Below are 25,224 nucleotides of genomic sequence, written 5' to 3' on the forward strand. Positions count from 1 at the left end.
ATGCCTAGTCTCAATAGAATTGCAGACAGATAAATATATTATTCCATACGAATTTCACATGCTTCATTCATGCGATGGAATAATAGGATTGCAAATTAGATTACAGCAATTCAGAAGATTGGTTTATACTTAGACCACAAAAATTAACGTACCCAATTTATGTTCCAATAACATTCAATTCTGGTAATAACTCAACACTTCTACCAGCAAGATCCCAAGTGGTACGCAAAATATAACTATCTTCAGCAGAAGATAACATTTTAATTCCGAATCAGGAAATTAAACCGGGCGTTTATGTTGCAAACACTATTGCAACAGCCCAAAGTACTTTTTGTCCGATTCTTAAATACCACAGATAAATGCCAAATAGTAGGCGTTAACAATATAAAATATGAATCACTTTCGAACTACGATATAGTTCAAAATACCAAAGATATAAGAAAAGAATCTGTAATTCATAAATTGAAGAAAAATTTCCCAATACTATTCAAAGACAAACTCGAAAACTTATGCACTGAGTATAGTGATGTGTTCGGACTTGACACCGAACCGATCACAACAAATAATTTTTATAAACAAAAATTAAGACTTAAGGATGATGAACCGGTATATGTGAAAAATTACCGGAGTCCGCATAGCCAAATAAACGAGATCCAGCGACAAGTTGGAAAGTTAATCGAACAGGGTATTGTTGAACCATCTGTTTCGCCTTATAATAGCCCACTCTTGCTATTCCCAAAGAAAACACTTTCGGGATCTAAAGAAAAAAACTGGCGATTAGTAATTGACTATCGTCAAATAAACAAAAAATTGCTGTCAGATAAGTTTCCGCTCCCCAGAATTGATGATATTCTTGATCAATTGGGAAGAGCAAAATATTTTTCTTGCCTTGACTTAATGTCAGGTTTTCATCAAATTGAACTAGAAGAAAAATCAAGAGATATAACGTCTTTTTCAACGAGCAATGGCTCATATCGTTTTACACGATTACCTTTCGGTCTAAAAATAGCACCTAATTCATTTCAGAGAATGATGACAATAGCATTCTCGGGGCTTGAGCCAAGTCAAGCTTTCCTCTATATGGATGATTTAATCGTTATTGGTTGTTCTGAACAACATATGATTAAAAATTTAGTAGATGTTTTTAAACTCTGTAGAAAAAATAATCTAAAACTGCATCCAGAAAAATGTTCATTCTTTATGCATGAGGTGACATTCCTAGGTCACAAATGCACAGATAAAGGAATCTTGCCAGACGACACAAAATTTGACGTCATCAAGAATTATCCAGTCCCACATGATGCAGATAGTGCTAGACGTTTCGTTGCATTTTGCAATTACTATAGACGTTTCATAAAAATTTCAACGAATATTCCCGGCACATAACAAGATTATGTAAAAAGAATGTTCCATTCGAATGGACAGCAGAATGCGAAAATGCAATCCAATACTTAAAAGAAAAGCTCGTTCAACCTAATCTATTGCAGTACCCGGATTTTAGCAAAGAATTTTGCATAATCACAGATGCAAGCAAACAAGCATGTGGAGCAGTTTTAACACAAAACTATAATGGACTCCAGCTTCCAGTTTCATATGCATCAAGAGCATTCACTAAAGGTGAAAGCAACAAGAGTACTACAGAACAAGAGCTAGCAGCAATACACTGGGCAATAACATATTTTCGACCATATATATATGTAAAACATTTCACAGTGCGAACAGACCATAGACCATTAACATATTTGTTCTCCATGGTCAACCCGAGTTCAAAACTGACACGCATGCGGCTAGAATTGGAAGAGTACGACTTTACAGTAGAGTATTTGAGAGGTAAAGATAACTTTGTGGCAGACGCCCTATTAAGGATAACAATATCCGATCTAATTGACATGAACAAAAAATCCTGAAAGTCACTACCAGGTACCAAAGTAGGCAAAACAATTTCTGCGCAGAAAATAAACAAGAACTATTGCCAAGGCAAAATCTTGAAAAAGCTTCCGAGCCCAACGTATATGACGTTATTGTAAATGACGAAGTACGAAAAGTAGTGACCTTGCGAGTAACTGATTCCTCGACCACATTCAAACATGGCAAGAAAGTTATAGCAAGAATTGACATTTGCGATATGTTTACCAATGGAATTCTCGACTTAGGTCAGTTTTTTCAAAGGCTCGAAAAAGAAGCCGGTATGCTTAGTATCACTAAAGTCAAAGTGGCACCGAGCGAAAAGATCTTTGAAACTATTTCAATAGAATCTTTCAAAAATATGGGCAATAGAATTTTACAATTTTAAAGAGTAGCGCTAATAAGAAAGAAAAAGAAGCTATATTGTCTACATTCCATGACGATCCAATTCAAGGAGGTCATACAGGCATAAATAAAACAATTACAAAAATAAAGAGACGATATTATTGGAAAAACATGACTAAATGTGTAAAAAAGTACATTAATAAATGTCCAAAATGCCTGACGTCGAAAACGACAAAACATACAAGATCACCTATGATTATAACCGAAACACCACTATATGCTTTTGACAGAGTGATAGTAGACACGATCGGTCCACTACCACATTCGGAAAATGGGAATGAATACGTGTTGAGTTTGGCGCTAAGGTTCGATGTTTTAGCGGGCCCACAAGAAACACCTTCACTTTTCACGTGGTACTTCATTTATTTCTTCCACGTGTTTTCTTATGCTAATGGTAGGCTAAGTGGGTGTGTGTATGGTGAGCGAGCGAGTTCGGTAGTTGAGCCGCTATAAATTAATCGCCCTTACTCGCGGTTGTAACCAAACTGTTCTGTCCGCCGCTTAGTAACAAGCATAGAACCTAACATGTAAGCTTAAAGCGCAAGATGCAACGGTTAATTTCCCAGCACGTAGGCTGGCGCTTAAGTATAAGTATGAAAATGAAAGAGAATGAGTGATATGGGTTAACCCATTGGTGGCTGCGTCGGGTCTGCTGGGCAGTCAGTGGATTTCGGCGGCAACATTCCCCCCCCAGTAAAGCTGCTCTCTTCATGGGGTTGCTTTGCTCCATTACAGCCGACGTCTAATACAGCTACTTTAGCCACGGGCCGTTGAAGAGTCCCATTGGCGGTTCTGATGATCACTCGACGCACCTGGTTGTCTCTGGCCAGGATTGTTTGCTCGACTATACCTTTTGGCCATCTATTTCGGGGCAGAGTCTCGTCCAATATTACAACGACGTCTCCAGCTGCTATTGGTGGTCTCTTCGTAAACCATTTTCCTCGCCTGGCTAAATCTGGAACGTATTCGCGTACCCATCGTCGCCAGAATTGATCGGTGAATTCTTGAACAGCTTGCCACATGTGCTGTACGGTGTGTGTGGTTTTGAAGACTGGTTTATAGCCGCTTGCTGATCCTAGTAGTAGATGGTTAGGGGTGATAGCCTCGTCGTCTTTGCTGTCCAGAGAGACAAAGGTAAGGGGTCTGGAGTTTAGGATAAATTCCACTTCCCATAGTGCACTTTGTAGGCCCTCACTGGTGAATTTTCTCGCTGGGCAGATTGCGTAGAGTACAGTCTTGACGGAACGAACAAGTCGCTCCCATGCTCCCCCCATATGAGGAGCGGCTGGTGGACTAAATTTCCATTTGATGTCATCGAACGCCGGTTGCACGGCGTTGAAGTTGATCGTCTGCGCTTTGTCACAGATAATCTTTTCGGCAGCTTTGAAGTTAGTGCCATTGTCGCTGTAAATTTCTCTTGGGGTCCCGCGCCGATTGATGAAGTTTCGGATGCACATTATGCACGATGCAGTGTCCAGAGAGCACGCCAGGTCTATATGCACCGCCCGTATGGTTAGGCAGGTGAAAATAACTCCCCATCTTTTTCGCTTCGCCGTCCTACAGCGACCAAGAAAAGCCCGAAGTAGTCGATACCGACGTAAGTGAAGGGACGTTGGTAGGCAGCCAGCCTGGCAATGGGCAAGGGAGCCATTTGCGGTGGATCAGGCATGGCGCTCTCATTTTTACAGCGTTGGCAATAAAATAAACAAAACTGTAGACATTCGAGGCATAAGAAGGAGAAGGAGTAATAAACTCCAAAGGCCTAGTCTCAATAGAATTGCAGACAGATAAATATATTATTCCATACGAATTTCACATGCTTCATTCATGCGATGGAATAATAGGATTAGATTTCCATAAAAGCTTTTAATTGCAAATTAGATTACAGCAATTCAGAAGATTGGTTTATACTTATACCACAAAAATTAACGTACCCAATTTATGTTCCAATAACATTCAATCAAATTGAAGAAAAATTTCCCAATACTATTCAAAGACAAACTCGAAAACTTATGCACTGAGTATAGTGATGTGTTCGGACTTGACACCGAACCGATCACAACAAATAATTTTTATAAACAAAAATTAAGACTTAAGGATGATGAACCGGTATATGTGAAAAATTACCGGAGTCCGCATAGCCAAATAAACGAGATCCAGCGACAAGTTGGAAAGTTAATCGAACAGGGTATTGTTGAACCATCTGTTTCGCCTTATAATAGCCCACTCTTGCTAGTCCCAAAGAAAACACTTTCGGGATCTAAAGAAAAAAACTGGCGATTAGTAATTGACTATCGTCAAATAAACAAAAAATTGCTGTCAGATAAGTTTCCGCTCCCCAGAATTGATGATATTCTTGATGGATCTTTTAACAGCAAAAATTAAAAATCTGCAAAGAAACCCCAATAACTGTTTCATACACAAAGGAGATTATTGAGTTGACCGACGCCCTTAAAGGCGCATATATTTCGGATGGTCTTCCAACTGAACAAGCAATAAAATACACCACCAAAGTGGCAGTAAATGCTATGGTAAGCCATACCAAAAGTCAAAGAGTCCAGCTATTAATGGAATCAGGAAACTTTGATTCGGCTAAAGAAGCCATTGCTAGATTCACCACTCTTTCAGTAGAGTCGGGCTCCACAGAAAGTTTCCGAAATAATACCATTTAATACGCCCAGCATAATGACCGCGGCAGACGCCGCTATAACAATAATGGTAACTGGGGAAACAACTCGAATTGGAACAATAACAACTCGAATTGGAGCAATAACGATGCCCACAGAGCCCAACGAGGCCGAAATTATTCACGCTACCGAAAAGGCGGCCGTGGAGGTGGACACAATAATAAAAAAACGAAACACAAATAACCAACAGAATGGTTACAACAACACAAATGTCCGAATTACCCAAAGCGACCAGGGAAACGGACAAGATCCTCCAAATGCTCAAAATTAAAAAATAAAGTCTATTCTATTTACCTAAGTGTTAATAATTTCGTATTATTTAAGAATGTTAAAACAAATAAGAAAATAACATTCTTAATTGATTCCGGTGCAGACATTTCAATAATAAAAGAAACTTCTGATGTATTTCACGACATCCAAGTAAACAAAACTGTAGACATTCGAGGCATAAGAAGGAGAAGGAGTAATAAACTCCAAAGGCCTAGTCTCAATAGAATTGCAGACAGATAAATATATTATTCCATACGAATTTCACATGCTTCATTCATGCGATGGAATAATAGGAATAGATTTCATAAAAACTTTTAATTGCAAATTAGATTACAGCAATTCAGAAGATTGGTTTATAGTTAGACCACAAAAATTAACGTACCCAATTTATGTTCCAATAACATTCAATTCTGGTAATAACTCAACACTTCTACCAGCAAGATCCCAAGTGGTACGCAAAATAGAACTATCTTCAGCAGAAGATAACATTTTAATTCCGAATCAGGAAATTAAACCGGGCGTTTATGTTGCAAACACTATTGCAACAGCCCAAAGTACTTTTGTCCGATTCTTAAATACCACAGATAAATGCCAAATAGTAGGCGTTAACAATATAAAATATGAATCACTTTCGAACTACGATATAGTTCAAAATACCAAAGATATAAGAAAAGAATCTGTAATTCATAAATTGAAGAAAAATTTCCCAATACTATTCAAAGACAAACTCGAAAACTTATGCACTGAGTATAGTGATGTGTTCGGACTTGACACCGAACCGATCACAACAAATAATTTTTATAAACAAAAATTAAGACTTAAGGATGATGAACCGGTATATGTGAAAAATTACCGGAGTCCGCATAGCCAAATAAACGAGATCCAGCGACAAGTTGGAAAGTTAATCGAACAGGGTATTGTTGAACCATCTGTTTCGCCTTATAATAGCCCACTCTTGCTATTCCCAAAGAAAACACTTTCGGGATCTAAAGAAAAAAACTGGCGATTAGTAATTGACTATCGTCAAATAAACAAAAAATTGCTGTCAGATAAGTTTCCGCTCCCCAGAATTGATGATATTCTTGATCAATTGGGAAGAGCAAAATATTTTTCTTGCCTTGACGTAATGTCAGGTTTTCATCAAATTGAACTAGAAGAAAAATCAAGAGATATAACGTCTTTTTCAACGAGCAATGGCTCATATCGTTTTACACGATTACCTTTCGGTCTAAAAATAGCACCTAATTCATTTCAGAGAATGATGACAATAGCATTCTCGGGGCTTGAGCCAAGTCAAGCTTTCCTCTATATGGATGATTTAATCGTTATTGGTTGTTCTGAACAACATATGATTAAAAATTTAGTAGATGTTTTTAAACTCTGTAGAAAAAATAATCTAAAACTGCATCCAGAAAAATTTTCATTCTTTATGCATGAGGTGACATTCCTAGGTCACAAATGCACAGATAAAGGAATCTTGCCAGACGACACAAAATTTGACGTCATCAAGAATTATCCAGTCCCACATGATGCAGATAGTGCTAGACGTTTCGTTGCATTTTGCAATTACTATAGACGTTTCATAAAAAATTTCAACGAATATTCCCGGCACATAACAAGATTATGTAAAAAGAATGTTCCATTCGAATGGACAGCAGAATGCGAAAATGCAATCCAATACTTAAAAGAAAAGCTCGTTCAACCTAATCTATTGCAGTACCCGGATTTTAGCAAAGAATTTTGCATAATCACAGATGCAAGCAAACAAGCATGTGGAGCAGTTTTAACACAAAACTATAATGGACTCCAGCTTCCAGTTTCATATGCATCAAGAGCATTCACTAAAGGTGAAAGCAACAAGAGTACTACAGAACAAGAGCTAGCAGCAATACACTGGGCAATAACATATTTTCGACCATATATATATGTAAAACATTTCACAGTGCGAACAGACCATAGACCATTAACATATTTGTTCTCCATGGTCAACCCGAGTTCAAAACTGACACGCATGCGGCTAGAATTGGAAGAGTACGACTTTACAGTAGAGTATTTGAGAGGTAAAGATAACTTTGTGGCAGACGCCCTATTAAGGATAACAATATCCGATCTAATTGACATGAACAAAAAATCCTGAAAGTCACTACCAGGTACCAAAGTAGGCAAAACAATTTCTGCGCAGAAAATAAACAAGAACTATTGCCAAGGCAAAATCTTGAAAAAGCTATATTGTCTACATTCCATGACGATCCAATTCAAGGAGGTCATACAGGCATAAATAAAACAATTACAAAAATAAAGAGACGATATTATTGGAAAAACATGACTAAATGTGTAAAAAAGTACATTAATAAATGTCCAAAATGCCTGACGTCGAAAACGACAAAACATACAAGATCACCTATGATTATAACCGAAACACCACTATATGCTTTTGACAGAGTGATAGTAGACACGATCGGTCCACTACCACATTCGGAAAATGGGAATGAATACGTGTTGAGTTTGGCGCTAAGGTTCGATGTTTTAGCGGGCCCACAAGAAACACTTCACTTTTCACGTGATACTTCATTTATTTCTTCCACGTGTTTTCTTATGCTAATGGTAGGCTAATTGGGTGTGTGTATGGTGAGCGAGCGAGTCGGTAGTTGAGCCGCTATAAATTAATCGCCCTTACTCGCGGTTGTAACCAAACTGTTCTGTCCGCCGCTTAGTAACAAGCATAGAACCTAACATGTAAGCTTAAAGCGCAAGATGCAACGGTTAATTACCCAGCACGTAGGCTGGCGCTTAAGTATAAGTATGAAAATGAAAGAGAATGAGTGATATGGGTTAACCCATTGGTGGCTGCGTCGGGTCTGCTGGGCAGTCAGTGGATTTCGGCGGCAACATTCCCCCCCCAGTAAAGCTGCTCTCTTCATGGGGTTGCTTTGCTCCATTACAGCCGACGTCTAATACAGCAACTTTAGCCACGGGCCGTTGAAGAGTCCCATTGGCGGTTCTGATGATCACTCGACGCACCTGGTTGTCTCTGGCCAGGATTGTTTGCTCGACTATACCTTTTGGCCATCTATTTCGGGGCAGAGTCTCGTCCAATATTACAACGACGTCTCCAGCTGCTATTGGTGGTCTCTTCGTAAACCATTTTCCTCGCCTGGCTAAATCTGGAACGTATTCGCGTACCCATCGTCGCCAGAATTGATCGGTGAATTCTTGAACAGCTTGCCACATGTGCTGTACGGTGTGTGTGGTTTTGAAGACTGGTTTATAGCCGCTTGCTGATCCTAGTAGTAGATGGTTAGGGGGTGATAGCCTCGTCGTCTTTGCTGTCCAGAGAGACAAAAGTAAGGGGTCTGGAGTTTAGGATAAATTCCACTTCCCATAGTGCACTTTGTAGGCCCTCACTGGTGAATTTTCTCGCTGGGCAGATTGCGTAGAGTACAGTCTTGACGGAACGAACAAGTCGCTCCCATGCTCCCCCATATGAGGAGCGGCTGGTGGACTAAATTTCCATTTGATGTCATCGAACGCCGGTTGCACGGCGTTGAAGTTGATCGTCTGCGCTTTGTCACAGATAATCTTTTCGGCAGCTTTGAAGTTAGTGCCATTGTCGCTGTAAATTTCTCTTGGGGTCCCGCGCCGATTGATGAAGTTTCGGATGCACATTATGCACGATGCAGTGTCCAGAGAGCACGCCAGTTCTATATGCACCGCCCGTATGGTTAGGCAGGTGAAAATAACTCCCCATCTTTTTTCGCTTCGCCGTCCTACAGCGACCAAGAAGGGCCCGAAGTAGTCGATACCGACGTAAGTGAAGGGACGTTGGTAGGCAGCCAGCCTGGCAATGGGCAAGGGAGCCATTTGCGGTGGATCAGGCATGGCGCTCTCATTTTTACAGCGTTGGCAATAAAATAAACAAAACTGTAGACATTCGAGGCATAAGAAGGAGAAGGAGTAATAAACTCCAAAGGCCTAGTCTCAATAGAATTGCAGACAGATAAATATATTATTCCAAACGAATTTCACATGCTTCATTCATGCGATGGAATAATAGGATTAGATTTCATAAAAACTTTTAATTGCAAATTAGATTACAGCAATTCAGAAGATTGGTTTATACTTAGACCACAAAAATTAACGTACCCAATTTATGTTCCAATAACATTCAATCAAATTGAAGAAAAATTTCCCAATACTATTCAAAGACAAACTCGAAAACTTATGCACTGAGTATAGTGATGTGTTCGGACTTGACACCGAACCGATCACAACAAATAATTTTTATAAACAAAAATTAAGACTTAAGGATGATGAACCGGTATATGTGAAAAATTACCGGAGTCCGCATAGCCAAATAAACGAGATCCAGCGACAAGTTGGAAAGTTAATCGAACAGGGTATTGTTGAACCATCTGTTTCGCCTTATAATAGCCCACTCTTGCTAGTCCCAAAGAAAACACTTTCGGGATCTAAAGAAAAAAACTGGCGATTAGTAATTGACTATCGTCAAATAAACAAAAAATTGCTGTCAGATAAGTTTCCGCTCCCCAGAATTGATGATATTCTTGATCAATTGGGAAGAGCAAAATATTTTTCTTGCCTTGACTTAATGTCAGGTTTTCATCAAATTGAACTAGAAGAAAAATCAAGAGATATAACGTCTTTTTCAACGAGCAATGGCTCATATCGTTTTACACGATTACCTTTCGGTCTAAAAATAGCACCTAATTCATTTCAGAGAATGATGACAATAGCATTCTCGGGGCTTGAGCCAAGTCAAGCTTTCCTCTATATGGATGATTTAATCGTTATTGGTTGTTCTGAACAACATATGATTAAAAATTTAGTAGATGTTTTTAAACTCTGTAGAAAAAAATAATCTAAAACTGCATCCAGAAAAATGTTCATTCTTTATGCATGAGGTGACATTCCTAGGTCACAAATGCACAGATAAAGGAATCTTGCCAGACGACACAAAATTTGACGTCATCAAGAATTATCCAGTCCCACATGATGCAGATAGTGCTAGACGTTTCGTTGCATTTTGCAATTACTATAGACGTTTCATAAAAAATTTCAACGAATATTCCCGGCACATAACAAGATTATGTAAAAAGAATGTTCCATTCGAATGGACAGCAGAATGCGAAAATGCAATCCAATACTTAAAAGAAAAGCTCGTTCAACCTAATCTATTGCAGTACCCGGATTTTAGCAAAGAATTTTGCATAATCACAGATGCAAGCAAACAAGCATGTGGAGCAGTTTTAACACAAAACTATAATGGACTCCAGCTTCCAGTTTCATATGCATCAAGAGCATTCACTAAAGGTGAAAGCAACAAGAGTACTACAGAACAAGAGCTAGCAGCAATACACTGGGCAATAACATATTTTCGACCATATATATATGTAAAACATTTCACAGTGCGAACAGACCATAGACCATTAACATATTTGTTCTCCATGGTCAACCCGAGTTCAAAACTGACACGCATGCGGCTACAATTGGAAGAGTACGACTTTACAGTAGAGTATTTGAGAGGTAAAGATAACTTTGTGGCAGACGCCCTATTAAGGATAACAATATCCGATCTAATTGACATGAACAAAAAATCCTGAAAGTCACTACCAGGTACCAAAGTAGGCAAAACAATTTCTGCGCAGAAAATAAACAAGAACTATTGCCAAGGCAAAATCTTGAAAAAGCTTCCGAGCCCAACGTATATGACGTTATTGTAAATGACGAAGTACGAAAAGTAGTGACCTTGCGAGTAACTGATTCCTCGACCACATTCAAACATGGCAAGAAAGTTATAGCAAGAATTGACATTTGCGATATGTTTAACAATGGAATTCTCGACTTAGGTGAGTTTTTTCAAGACTCGAAAAAGAAGCCGGTATGCTTAGTATCACTAAAGTCAAAGTGGCACCGAGCGAAAAGATCTTTGAAACTATTTCAATAGAATCTTTCAAAAATATGGGCAATAGAATTTTACAATTTTAAAGAGTAGCGCTAATAAGAAAGAAAAAGAAGCTATATTGTCTACATTCCATGACGATCCAATTCAAGGAGGTCATACAGGCATAAATAAAACAATTACAAAAATAAAGAGACGATATTATTGGAAAAACATGACTAAATGTGTAAAAAAGTACATTAATAAATGTCCAAAATGCCTGACGTCGAAAACGACAAAACATACAAGATCACCTATGATTATAACCGAAACACCACTATATGCTTTTGACAGAGTGATAGTAGACACGATCGGTCCACTACCACATTCGGAAAATGGGAATGAATACGTGTTGAGTTTGGCGCTAAGGTTCGATGTTTTAGCGGGCCCACAAGAAACACTTCCACTTTTCACGTGATACTTCATTTATTTCTTCCACGTGTTTTCTTATGCTAATGGTAGGCTAAGTGGGTGTGTGTATGGTGAGCGAGCGAGTCGGTAGTTGAGCCGCTATAAATTAATCGCCCTTACTCGCGGTTGTAACCAAACTGTTCTGTCCGCCGCTTAGTAACAAGCATAGAACCTAACATGTAAGCTTAAAGCGCAAGATGCAACGGTTAATTTCCCAGCACGTAGGCTGGCGCTTAAGTATAAGTATGAAAATGAAAGAGAATGAGTGATATGGGTTAACCCATTGGTGGCTGCGTCGGGTCTGCTGGGCAGTCAGTGGATTTCGGCGGCAACATTCCCCCCCCAGTAAAGCTGCTCTCTTCATGGGGTTGCTTTGCTCCATTACAGCCGACGTCTAATACAGCTACTTTAGCCACGGGCCGTTGAAGAGTCCCATTGGCGGTTCTGATGATCACTCGACGCACCTGGTTGTCTCTGGCCAGGATTGTTTGCTCGACTATACCTTTTGGCCATCTATTTCGGGGCAGAGTCTCGTCCAATATTACAACGACGTCTCCAGCTGCTATTGGTGGTCTCTTCGTAAACCATTTTCCTCGCCTGGCTAAATCTGGAACGTATTCGCGTACCCATCGTCGCCAGAATTGATCGGTGAATTCTTGAACAGCTTGCCACATGTGCTGTACGGTGTGTGTGGTTTTGAAGACTGGTTTATAGCCGCTTGCTGATCCTAGTAGTAGATGGTTAGGGGTGATAGCCTCGTCGTCTTTGCTGTCCAGAGAGACAAAAGTAAGGGGTCTGGAGTTTAGGATAAATTCCACTTCCCATAGTGCACTTTGTAGGCCCTCACTGGTGAATTTTCTCGCTGGGCAGATTGCGTAGAGTACAGTCTTGACGGAACGAACAAGTCGCTCCCATGCTCCCCCATATGAGGAGCGGCTGGTGGATTAAATTTCCATTTGATGTCATCGAACGCCGGTTGCACGGCGTTGAAGTTGATCGTCTGCGCTTTGTCACAGATAATCTTTTCGGCAGCTTTGAAGTTAGTGCCATTGTCGCTGTAAATTTCTCTTGGGGTCCCGCGCCGATTGATGAAGTTTCGGATGCACATTATGCACGATGCAGTGTCCAGAGAGCACGCCAGTTCTATATGCACCGCCCGTATGGTTAGGCAGGTGAAAATAACTCCCCATCTTTTTCGCTTCGCCGTCCTACAGCGACCAAGAATGGCCCGAAGTAGTCGATACCGACGTAAGTGAAGGGACGTTGGTAGGCAGCCAGCCTGGCAATGGGCAAGGGAGCCATTTGCGGTGGATCAGGCATGGCGCTCTCATTTTTACAGCGTTGGCAAGACTTCCGCATGCCTTTGTATAAGACTCGTAGGCGTGGTATGTAAAACATGCCGCGAATCCTGTTAATACACGTCTCATGGGATGTGTGGTGCATTTCCTGATGATACCAGTTCACTATGAGCCGAGTAATGTGGTGCCCATATGGGAGCAGTATTTGGTTTTGGCCGTTTAGGTTTTCTGCTCGCCCTCGGGTACGTAGGAGCTGGTTTTCGTCTAGGAAGATATTCAAACATATGAGTTTAGAGCAGTTTTAACACAAAACTATAATGGACTCCAGCTTCCAGTTTCATATGCATCAAGAGCATTCACTAAAGGTGAAAGCAACAAGAGTACTACAGAACAAGAGCTAGCAGCAATACACTGGGCAATAACATATTTTCGACCATATATATATGTAAAACATTTCACAGTGCGAACAGACCATAGACCATTAACATATTTGTTCTCCATGGTCAACCCGAGTTCAAAACTGACACGCATGCGGCTAGAATTGGAAGAGTACGACTTTACAGTAGAGTATTTGAGAGGTAAAGATAACTTTGTGGCAGACGCCCTATTAAGGATAACAATATCCGATCTAATTGACATGAACAAAAAATCCTGAAAGTCACTACCAGGTACCAAAGTAGGCAAAACAATTTCTGCGCAGAAAATAAACAAGAACTATTGCCAAGGCAAAATCTTGAAAAAGCTTCCGAGCCCAACGTATATGACGTTATTGTAAATGACGAAGTACGAAAAGTAGTGACCTTGCGAGTAACTGATTCCTCGACCACATTCAAACATGGCAAGAAAGTTATAGCAAGAATTGACATTTGCGATATGTTTACCAATGGAATTCTCGACTTAGGTCAGTTTTTTCAAGACTCGAAAAAAGAAGCCGGTATGCTTAGTATCACTAAAGTCAAAGTGGCACCGAGCGAAAAGATCTTTGAAACTATTTCAATAGAATCTTTCAAAAATATGGGCAATAGAATTTTACAATTTTAAAGAGTAGCGCTAATAAGAAAGAAAAAGAAGCTATATTGTCTACATTCCATGACGATCCAATTCAAGGAGGTCATACAGGCATAAATAAAACAATTACAAAAATAAAGAGACGATATTATTGGAAAAACATGACTAAATGTGTAAAAAAGTACATTAATAAATGTCCAAAATGCCTGACGTCGAAAACGACAAAACATACAAGATCACCTATGATTATAACCGAAACACCACTATATGCTTTTGACAGAGTGATAGTAGACACGATCGGTCCACTACCACATTCGGAAAATGGGAATGAATACGTGTTGAGTTTGGCGCTAAGGTTCGATGTTTTAGCGGGCCCACAAGAAACACTTCACTTTTCACGTGATACTTCATTTATTTCTTCCACGTGTTTTCTTATGCTAATGGTAGGCTAAGTGGGTGTGTGTATGGTGAGCGAGCGAGTCGGTAGTTGAGCCGCTATAAATTAATCGCCCTTACTCGCGGTTGTAACCAAACTGTTCTGTCCGCCGCTTAGTAACAAGCATAGAACCTAACATGTAAGCTTAAAGCGCAAGATGCAACGGTTAATTTCCCAGCACGTAGGCTGGCGCTTAAGTATAAGTATGAAAATGAAAGAGAATGAGTGATATGGGTTAACCCATTGGTGGCTGCGTCGGGTCTGCTGGGCAGTCAGTGGATTTCGGCGGCAACATTCCCCCCCCAGTAAAGCTGCTCTCTTCATGGGGTTGCTTTGCTCCATTACAGCCGACGTCTAATACAGCTACTTTAGCCACGGGCCGTTGAAGAGTCCCATTGGCGGTTCTGATGATCACTCGACGCACCTGGTTGTCTCTGGCCAGGATTGTTTGCTCGACTATACCTTTTGGCCATCTATTTCGGGGCAGAGTCTCGTCCAATATTACAACGACGTCTCCAGCTGCTATTGGTGGTCTCTTCGTAAACCATTTTCCTCGCCTGGCTAAATCTGGAACGTATTCGCGTACCCATCGTCGCCAGAATTTATCGGTGAATTCTTGAACAGCTTGCCACATGTGCTGTACGGTGTGTGTGGTTTTGAAGACTGGTTTATAGCCGCTTGCTGATCCTAGTAGTAGATGGTTAGGGGTGATAGCCTCGTCGTCTTTGCTGTCCAGAGAGACAAAAGTAAGGGGTCTGGAGTTTAGGATAAATTTCACTTCCCATAGTGCACTTTGTAGGCCCTCACTGGTGAATTTTCTCGCTGGGCAGATTGCGTAGAGTACAGTCTTGACGGAACGAACAAGTCGCTCCCATGCTCCCCCATATGAGGAGCGGCTGGTGGATTAAATTTCCATTTGATGTCATCGAACGCCGGTTGCACGGCGTTGAAGTTGATCGTCTGCGCTTTGTCACAGATAATCTTTTCGGCAGCTTTGAAGTTAGTGCCATTGTCGCTGTAAATTTCTCTTGGGGTCCCGCGCCGATTGATGAAGTTTCGGATGCACATTATGCACGATGCAGTGTCCAGAGAGCACGCCAGTTCTATATGCACCGCCCGTATGGTTAGGCAGGTGAAAATAACTCCCCATCTTTTTCGCTTCGCCGTCCTACAGCGACCAAGAAGGGCCCGAAGTAGTCGATACCGACGTAAGTGAAGGGACGTTGGTAGGCAGCCAGCCTGGCAATGGGCAAGGGAGCCATTTGCGGTGGATCAGGCATGGCGCTCTCATTTTTACAGCGTTGGCAAGACTTCCGCATGCCTTTGTATAAGACTCGTAGGCGTGGTATGTAAAACATGCCGCGAATCCTGTTAATACACGTCTCATGGGATGTGTGGTGCATTTCCTGATGATACCAGTTCACTATGAGCCGAGTAATGTGGTGCCCATATGGGAGCAGTATTTGGTTTTGGCCGTTTAGGTTTTCTGCTCGCCCTCGGGTACGTAGGAGCTGGTTTTCGTCTAGGAAGATATTCAAACATATGAGTTTAGAATTTGTTTTTAAAGGTTTACCTCTCGTTAAGTTGCGAATTTCTGGGTTGAATTCAGATGACTGCGCATGCCGCAGTAGGAGTGTGCGTGCCTGCTGAATCATTTCGTAAGACACCTCTGTAGGTGGCGATGCCTTTGTTTGTTTTGCTTTCAGTTTCTCAATATTTCTCGAGTTAATTTAACTGCCGCCGTGTACAGACGTGTTTCTTAATGCACTCCGCAAAAATTGAGTGTAAAAAAAGACCGCGTTTGCAAAAATTTGTGTAGGGCTCTCAGTCGCCCCAGAGACGCCTATTTACAATCATATTGCTATTAGATTGCTTAAATAGCAATTGCTAATAGCAATAAATACTAAGTTGCAACAACAAAGTGCGTAATCTTTACAAAAGACATGTCCACCAATTCGGGCCCAAGCTCTCTCGATCCCCAACAGCAACAGCTACAAGAACTAATTCTACAACAACAACGTGAGCGTCGACTCTCGGTCCAACGCAACAACGCGTACTTTTCGGTGGTGTCGCCGACCCCACTGAATGCTAGCGTAAGCAATAACACCGAAAGTGCCAGCCACTCAGCAATCAAAAGCAACTTACCGTGGAGAGAGCAGTGTGCTTCTCCATCAATAACGATAACTGGGTCACCGATTGCACCGACCAGCACCGTCAGCTCGTTGACAGCAACTACTGCAGCGTCTGCCGAAGTATTGACCTGCCTCAAGCCGTCAACGACAAGTCGCCCTGAGTCAGCCACAATAGTAAACCCAACGACTTCTGTCCAAACTGGAATGGATAGATATATTAAAATAACTAAGCGGAAGCTAAGCCCGCAAAAGAAAAAAAGTGGCAACACGCCGAAAATAACCAAACCAAATGAACGAGTAGCACCCCTTAGCGGGAATCGTTTTAAAATTCTTGCCGATCAGCAAGATGATCAAGCCGGCGCTGTAGATAAAGTTAAATCGGCTAGACCACCCCCCTTATACATCCGTGGAGCCAACTGCAGCGCCCTGATTTCGAAGCTAGTAGAAATAGTAGGGGCAAATAACTTTGTTGTAACCCCTCTCAATAGGGGTAACATTAAAGAAATTAAATGCCAAACCCAAACTGAGGACAATTTCCGCATCATCGAAAAGTACCTCCGTAATGCTAACATCAACTTCTATACCTACCAACTAAAAAGCAGTAAAGGGCTCCAGGTTGTGTTGAAGGGGATTGAGCCATCGGTCCCTACTCAAGAAATAGCAGACGCGTTGGTCGAAAAAGGGTTTGCGGTCAAATCCGTTGTCAACATCATCAACAGGAACAAAGTTTGCACAGCCGCTCTTTAAAATCGAGCTCCAACCAGATGCAAAGCGGTCGAAGCCAAATGAAGTGCACCCAATCTACAACCTACAGCTCCTATTGCACAGAAGAATCACCGTAGAGGAGCCCCATAAGAGACACCAACCACCGCAGTGTAAAAACTGCCAGGAATACAACCACACCTCTAACAACTGCAATCTCAGGTCAGTGTGTGTTGGCTGTGGCGAACATCATAAAGATGGCATTTGCACCAAGGACAGAAACAATGTCGCACTAAGATTATGCAGTAACTGTGGAGGGAACCACACGGCCAACTACAGAGGATGTCCTGTCTTCAAGGATCTTAAATCTCACCTAAACGGGCGCAAACCCCCAGCTGGACCAAAAATCACCGTCAACGCCTCTAAAACTACACCGGAGGTATTCTTTGCCAAGGCTGTTAGATCATCTAACTTGCCTGCTACATACAGTCCTAGTGTATCCTTCGCTAGTGTGCTCCGAACTGGACAGACGGAGCCCGCAAAAGAGACCCCGTCACTCCACCATCTACAGAATCCGCAACCTAGCGCACCAGAGCTTGGCCAGCAAATTCCAAGTGGCTTAGAAGCCCTATTGATCTCACTCAATCAAAACATGACCACTTTTATGACGTTCATGCAAAACTGTATGCAAGAACTGATGCGGAATCAAAACCTGCTTATCCAGAAGCTTATCGAGAATAAATAATGGCTTCCCTACGTCTATGTCTTTGGAATGCTAACGGCATCTCCAAGCACAAAAATGAACTGCAACTATTCCTAGACTCAAGTGAAATCGAGGTTTTGCTGATTTCGGAAACACATTTAACATCAAAAAATAATTTTCAAATACCAAAATATACCTTCTATGCAACAAACCATCCAGACGGAAAAGCTCATGGCGGGGCTGGTATCCTAATCAAAAACCGTATAAAACACTCGTTCCTCAACAGATTTGAAACACAGCACCTACAAGCAACTGCTATAACCGTCCAAACCAGCTGCGGCAACACTACATTGGTTGCCCTGTACTGCCCACCACGCTTCTCAATCTCTGAAAAGGAATTTACCGATTTCTTTAACACACTCGGAGATCGCTTCATTGCAGCAGGGGACTATAACGCCAAACATACGCACTGGGGATCTCGCCTGGTAAATCCTAAAGGCAAGCAGTTGTACAACACAATAGTCAACCCTCTCAATAAGATGGATTGCGTCTCACCGGGTAGGCCTACTTATTGGCCCACAGATCCACAGAAAGTGCCTGACTTGATTGATTTCGCAGTAACCAAGAGGATTCCACGTAATCGGATCACTGCGGATACACTGCTAGATCTAACTTCCGATCACTCTCCAGTACTATTCACACTATTAACAAGACCTCAAGTACTTGATCGCCCATATAGGCTTACAAACAACAAAACAAATTGGCTTAAATTTAAAATGTACATGAGTGCCCACATTGACTGTTCGCCGAAACTGAATGCTGCAGAGGACATTGATATGTGCGTCTCTGCACTTGAGTCTATGATGGCAGCTGCAGCAAAAGTATCTACTCCACCTGCCTCTTCTTACACTAAACCTGTTGACAGGCCTACGAACCGGCGGATAGAACAATTAGTAACGGAAAACGACGTCTAAGAAGAGAATGGCAGATTACTCGCTCACCAGCAGCAAAACTTCGCCTAAGGCATGCTAATCGCAACCTCTCCAAGGCGTTAAGACAAGAGGAAAGCTGGGCTCAAAGAAAATACATAGAAAAGCTCAGCCCAACCAGCACTAAACATCCTCTGTGGAAAGCCCACTCAACTTTAAGCGCTCCTGCAGAGACAATTTCACCGATAAGGAGTCCAACCGGTGGATGGGCCCGCAGCGACGAAGAGAGGGCATCCGTATTTGCCACACATCTTAAAATGGTTTTCCAGCCAAATCCAACATCAAACTCATCTGTACTTCCCCCTTCGAGCACACTAACGGATAGTGAGTACTCGGAACTCCAATCGGACGAGATCACTGCAGTTATTAAAAACCACATAAAGCCAAAAAAAGCCCCTGGCCATGACCTAATCACACCGAAAATGATCCTGGAACTCCCTATCATTGCCATACAATACATCTGCAAACTGTTCAACGCTATAATAAGAATTGGCTACTTCCCAAGAACATGGAAAAGGTCCACTATCATCATGATTCCTAAAGTGGGAAAGGACAAAACCCAGCCATCATCCTATAGGCCAATTAGTTTGCTGCCATGTCTTTCGAAGCTTTTTGAAAAGGTCCTGCAGATCCGACTAAACTCATTTCTGGCATCGGAGAACACAATCCCTTCACACCAGTTCGGCTTCCGCGAAAAACATGGTACAATTGAACAAGTCAATCGCATAACATCCGAAATACGAACAGCATTCGAACTAAAAGAATACTGTGCGGCTGTCTTTCTCGACGTTGCCCAGGCTTTCGATAGAGTTTGGCTGGAGGGTCTGATGTTCAAAATCCGGCAAAAACTGCCACAGTACACCCACAAACTCATGGAATCTTACCTTTACAATAGGCAATTCGCTGTAAGATGTAATGGCTCCGTCTCGGCTGATTTTGAAATCAAAGCTGGTGTACCGCAAGGCAGTGTACTCGGCCCATTGCTCTACCTACTGTACACTGCAGACTTACCAACGAGTTTAGGACTTACAACGTCCACTTTTGCCGATGACACGGCAATCCTCAGCAGATCCAAATGCCCAATACAAGCCTCTGCAAAATTAGAGGAACACCTCAAGGTGGTAGAGGAATGGCTAGCAACCTGGCGTATCCGGGTCAACGAGCAGAAATGCAAACATGTTACATTTACGCTTAACAAAAGAATCTGTCCAGCTCTAATGCTAAACAACGTACCAGTTCCTCAAGCCGAGGATGTCACTTACCTTGGCATCCACCTAGACAGAAGACTAACTTGGCGCAAGCACATCGAAGCAAAAAGTCACAGCTTAAACTGAAAGCAAGTAGCCTACATTGGATCATCAATGCTCGGTCCCCTCTACGTCTGGAATATAAAGTCCTCCTATACAACACCGTACTGAAACCCATCTGGACTTACGGAGCCGTACTATGGGGGAAGGCAAGTACCAGCAATGTCGATATTATACAAAGAGCGCAGTCAAAAATTTTAAGATCAATCACGGGGGCCCCGTGGTACATACGGAACGACAACATTCAAAATGATCTAAATATACCTAGCGTAAAATCTGAAATAGGTAGTCAACAACTAAAGTATTCTGCGAAACTGGATGCACACCCAAATGTTCTTGCCAATTCCCTTACGCGAACTAATAATAGAACTCGTCTTAAAAGAAATGACAGACCAACCCAATAACAAGTGATTCGGGCCGCCTGCAATATCCCCAGGATTTATCTTAAGTACTAGATTAAGAAAAATATCTCAAACTTGTTGTTAGGCTCTAATTTAAGAGTAGATTCAACAAATATATATTAAACGTTTAAAAAAAAAAAAAAAAAAAAGTTTCTCAATATAGAGAATAAAACGCGCTAAAGCTCGATATAGCCTGCGCCAGTCGGAAAAATATTCCGCGTTAAGTTTTAGCTCCATCGGCGCATTGTCGATGAAGAGTATGTTGTGCCTGACTTCAGCATTGTTTGGTGGCCCCAAATCATCGCATTTTGGCCACTCGTGTTGATCCTGCAGCAAATAGTCTGGACCGTGTAGCCAAGTTTCATGTTTATTGGCGTTGTGTGTTTTAGTAGCAAGATCTGCAGGGTTAAGGTTGGTTGGAACCCAGTTCCATTGGCTAACGTTTGTGAATTCCAGTATTTCGCCAACGCGGTGCATGACGAATTGCTGAAACTTTCGTGGATCCATACGAAGCCATTTGAGAACAGTCTTTGAGTCGGACCAATAACAACTCGAATTAATTGACAAACTTGGATTGCGTTGGATTCGGTTACTCAGCTTTGCTCCGATCACTGCGGCCTGCAGTTCCATCCTTGGTATAGATAGTGGACTCAACGGTGCCACTTTCGCCTTGGAGGCCACGAAGCTGAGGTAGGTTCTTTTCCCCTGGCGTATCCGAAGGTAGCAGACTGCTGCGTATGCCAATTCGCTGGCGTCAACGAACGTGTGTAACTGGACATCATGGACTTGATCGCTGCTGTCGAAGTAACATCTCGGGATGGTCAATCCGGCGATTGTTGTAAGGATCCGTTTCCATCGTATCCATTTGGGTAACAATGCGTCGGGCAAACCAGTGTGCCAGCCAATGCCGCTTCTCCAGACTTCTTGCAGTAGGATTTTGAGCTCTATTGTAAAGCATGAGATGAAGCCGAGTGGGTCGTACATTGACATAAGTACTTGCAAGAGCTCGCGTTTGGTTGGTGTTTTGTCGCTGTCCAAAACGTTGCGCTTCAACCTGGCGAACTTGCAGATGAATGTGAATACGTCGGAGTTCGGCACCCAGTATAAGCCGAGTACCTTTTCCGTGGCGGTAATTTCGACAGCTTCGGGGAGCAGCGAATCGCTCTTTAGTATTCGAAGGACCTCCTTTGAGTTCGAAGACCAATTGCGTATGTGGAAACCACCTGCTGCATGGATATCTCTGACTTGAGTTGCGATGTTTCCGACTTCCACGTAGTCGTCGCCACTGTATATAAAATCATCCACGTAGTGGTAGTCCTTCACGGCTTGTGCTGCTTGAGGGTACTGTTGGCAGAATCGATCTGCATTTTTGTCGCGAATAAAGGGTGCGCAATTGATTCCGAAAGTAAGCGCTTCCATAACATAGACGTTAGGCTCTTGCCTCTCGGATTTGCTGTCGAACCACAGAAACCTTTGCGCATGGGTGTCTGCTGGTTTCACTGGGATCTGGTGGAACATCTCGGCAATATCGCCACAGATCGCCACTCGTCCCACTCGGAATGAGAGCAAGAGGTCAAACAGGGAGTTGAGGAGATCTGGGCCACTCCAGATGTAGTCATTCAGGGCCTTGCCGCCAGATTGGGCGGCTGCTTCCCATACAAGCCGGACCTTCTCTGGTTTATTTGGATTTTTAGTTATGAAGGTTGGTAGATACCATGTCCGTCTGTTTGGTGCAGCTATTTCCTCCGGCGTCAGCATGCGAGCATAGCCCTTTTCGACGAGGTTCTCGATTTGTTTGGTGATTTGCTCCTTCAACTGTGGTTGTCGGGAAAATTGCTTTTGTAGGCATTTAAGCCGTTTTAGTGCGTTTGCGTAGCTATCAGGTAATGAAACTTCAGGGTCTTTCCACATTAGGCCGACCTCGTACCTGCCATTCTTAAGGGAGGCAGTAGATTCAAGTCTGGTGAAAGCTTGAGTTTCTTCTGGTGATGATAGCGGTTTTGCTGTGGTAGCGTCTAATGAGAACGCTTGTTTGATGATCTCATGTAGCTTAGCGTCTGCGTCCCTGCATCCACACATGTGAACGCTCACATTAGCTCTAGTAGCCCTTGATCGCGTGGAGCTTTGTAGTGCCCATCCCAGTCGCGTCTTTGACGCTATTGGTTGGTGCCATGCCCCCTCTTTGATTTTAAGGGGTACGGCGAGGTTCCAGTTATTTGTGCCGATTAGGATGCTTGGGCGTGCGTTGGTGTATGATGCTATCGGTAGTCCCGCTAGGTGGGGGAATTCTTTGGCGAGAGCCCTTATGTCGATAGACTGTACAGGTAGATCCAGGGTATCTACACTGTGAACCTCTTCCAAGTAGAATTGATTGCCATTATGTGGATTGGCAACCGTAAGCGTGACACGTTCCGATGCATTTTCTTCGCGTGTTGTATCGTTGGTCCATTTTAGGCACAGTGGATCTGGAACGCCTTTTAAGCCGAGCTGCTTAAAGACCTTGTTGTCGATGAGCGTTAGTGCCGATCCCTCATCTAGAAATGCAAACGTGTTAGTGACTTTCGTTTTATTGATGATTTGTATTGGAATGACACGGAAATATGTTGAGCCAGACTCTCTGGATGTTACCTGGCTTGCTGCTTCAGCTATGTCGTAGATCCATTTGCTAAAAGATTCCATTGATGGTATCTTAGTGTCTTTGGGAAACATTGCCCACTGCAGCTTCAGTTGTGTGGGGAGTTTCTCTAGTAGCTCTTGTACGAGCATTGGGTTCTGCATGTAACCTGTGAGTCCACTGCTTCCATCGTTGAGTAGATGTTTCGTACACACAGTGCGTATTCGATAAGTGGTTCAAGCTTATCTTTTATTGCGGGTAGTTGCCGCGTTTTTTCCAGTAAGTTGTGCAAAATATGCTCTGGCCGACCGAAACACATACGTAATGTTTGTATGATTTCAGGGACCATTGCGGGTAAAAGGAGTTTGGATTGAACTAACTCACGTGCTTTTCCCTTTAGGCTAGCTTGCAGCCGCATAAGATTTTCTGCATTCGTATACCCAGCGATTTCCGTACTTGTCTGAAAACTACTGTAGAATAGAGGCCAGTTCTGAGGATTGCCATCAAATGTTGGAAGCTCTTTCGGTATCGCTTGACGGGCTGCAAGTTGTGCCGCGCTTGGCATTGCTGTGTTTAGGTCTACGTCCATTCGCACTTTATTTTCTGGATAGTACGATGCAGCCCTGTTTTGAGTATTCGTAAAATTCCAGGGTGCCATCGGCGTAGCACTTAGGTGCGGTTGTTCGCGTGTCGTAGCACGCGTGTTGTTTGAGGTTAGGAACGGTAGCTGCGGTGCCTCGTGATCGTAATGCCACGTGTCACGCACAGCTGAGTGTGTGACCATCGCTTTTTGTTTGGCAGAAGTAAAAATAGGAACAGCTGTCCTAGCTGTGTCCTGGAATATTTTTTGGAGGGCATAGTCCATAATCCCGATCCGGTTCTTGTAGCGGCCCCGTTGGTTTTGCTGGTGACGAAGTAGCCTGAGGTTCGCCTGCTCGTGTGGTATTTCCGAGGTTCTGCAATGCGTTGCTCAATATGGTTGTGATGACTTCCGTTGACACGTTGACGCAGTCGCAGTTCCAGCTGTTCTCAGATTTCTCGTCTATTACTCCAGCGCAGTCGAAATGATACCAGGAACAGCATCGATTGCATTGCACCATGCGGTCACTGTCTTCCTGCATGCATTTCTTGCAATGATATATTCCACTTGATAAGTCTTTTGTTGCCATGGTTTACCAATGAGTTTATACTTTTAAGCGACGTTGATTAGTTACGTGACCTATGTAGGTCGTAAACGGTTGACCGTTGAGGTTATGTATGTATCACAATTTAGTGATTGGTTATGCAATCATCGAGGTTAACCTCTATATGATTTACTTGTAGAACCGTGGGTTGACCCGTCGAGTTGAGTTAAATAATTAACTTTTTTCGGTTCCTTTAGTGGTTTACCACTAATCTGTAGAATTAACTTATGGAATTAATTCATGGCCTATAATTTATAGAATTAATTATAGAATTAATTCCTGGCATAATTTATAGAATTGTTGAGTTTGGCGCTAAGGTTCGATGTTTTAGCGGGCCCACAAGAAACACTTCACTTTTCACGTGATACTTCATTTATTTCTTCCACGTGTTTTCTTATGCTAATGGTAGGCTAAGTGGGTGTGTGTATGGTGAGCGAGCGAGTCGGTAGTTGAGCCGCTATAAATTAATCGCCCTTACTCGCGGTTGTAACCAAACTGTTCTGTCCGCCGCTTAGTAACAAGCATAGAACCTAACATGTAAGCTTAAAGCGCAAGATGCAACGGTTAATTTCCCAGCACGTAGGTTGGCGCTTAAGTATAAGTATGAAAATGAAAGAGAATAAGTGATATGGGTTAACCCATTGGTGGCTGCGTCGGGTCTGCTGTGCAGTCAGTGGATTTCGGCGGCAACAATACGCAATCACATTAATATGTGACCTGACAAAGTATTTAGTAGCAGTTCCTGTTGCCAACAAAAGTGCAACAACTGTAGCAAAAGCCATATTCGAATCTTTTATTCTGAAGTACGGAATT

General features: G+C 42.4%; 3 protein-coding genes across 3 annotated transcripts; all 3 read right to left on the minus strand.

Annotated features, from left to right (window-relative positions):
* Positions 1 to 2,933: 2,933 nt before the first annotated feature.
* Positions 2,934 to 3,767, minus strand: LOC137583754 (uncharacterized). The gene has a single exon (XM_068298867.1). It carries the CDS (start codon positions 3,765 to 3,767, stop codon positions 2,934 to 2,936), a length of 834 nt encoding a protein of 277 aa, XP_068154968.1.
* Positions 3,768 to 8,627: 4,860 nt separating this feature from the next.
* LOC137583755 (uncharacterized) lies at positions 8,628 to 9,146 on the minus strand. Its single transcript, XM_068298868.1, has one exon. The coding sequence runs from the start codon at positions 9,144 to 9,146 to the stop codon at positions 8,628 to 8,630; it is 519 nt and encodes a 172-aa protein (XP_068154969.1).
* A 6,710-nt stretch (positions 9,147 to 15,856) lies between these two features.
* Positions 15,857 to 24,011, minus strand: LOC137583757 (uncharacterized). The gene is made up of 3 exons (XM_068298869.1): positions 23,612 to 24,011; positions 21,055 to 23,147; positions 15,857 to 15,901 (listed from the first exon to the last, which is right to left on the minus strand). Exons 1-3 carry the CDS (start codon positions 24,009 to 24,011, stop codon positions 15,857 to 15,859), a joined length of 2,538 nt encoding a protein of 845 aa, XP_068154970.1.
* Positions 24,012 to 25,224: the final 1,213 nt, after the last annotated feature.

This window comes from Drosophila tropicalis, unplaced genomic scaffold (genome assembly GCF_018151085.1).
Source record: "Drosophila tropicalis isolate 14030-0801.00 unplaced genomic scaffold, ASM1815108v1 contig_871, whole genome shotgun sequence".
Classification (NCBI taxonomy): domain Eukaryota; kingdom Metazoa; phylum Arthropoda; class Insecta; order Diptera; family Drosophilidae; genus Drosophila; species Drosophila tropicalis.

Bases quoted from the DNA above. Each gene is read 5' to 3' on its own strand.
- LOC137583757 (XM_068298869.1), bottom strand. From the start codon at position 24,011: ATGGTCACACACTCAGCTGTGCGTGACACGTGGCATTACGATCACGAG. The intron at 23,148-23,611 runs GTGAGTTAGTTC...TTGCATTTCTAG, and splicing joins TAGCCTAAAGGGAAAAGCAC to ATGAGGGATCGGCACTAACG. The intron at 15,902-21,054 runs GTTAGCCAATGG...ATATCTTCCTAG, and splicing joins AAATACTGGAATTCACAAAC to ACGAAAACCAGCTCCTACGT.
- LOC137583755 (XM_068298868.1), bottom strand. From the start codon at position 9,146: ATGCCTGATCCACCGCAAATGGCTCCCTTGCCCATTGCCAGGCTGGCT.
- LOC137583754 (XM_068298867.1), bottom strand. From the start codon at position 3,767: ATGTGCATCCGAAACTTCATCAATCGGCGCGGGACCCCAAGAGAAATT.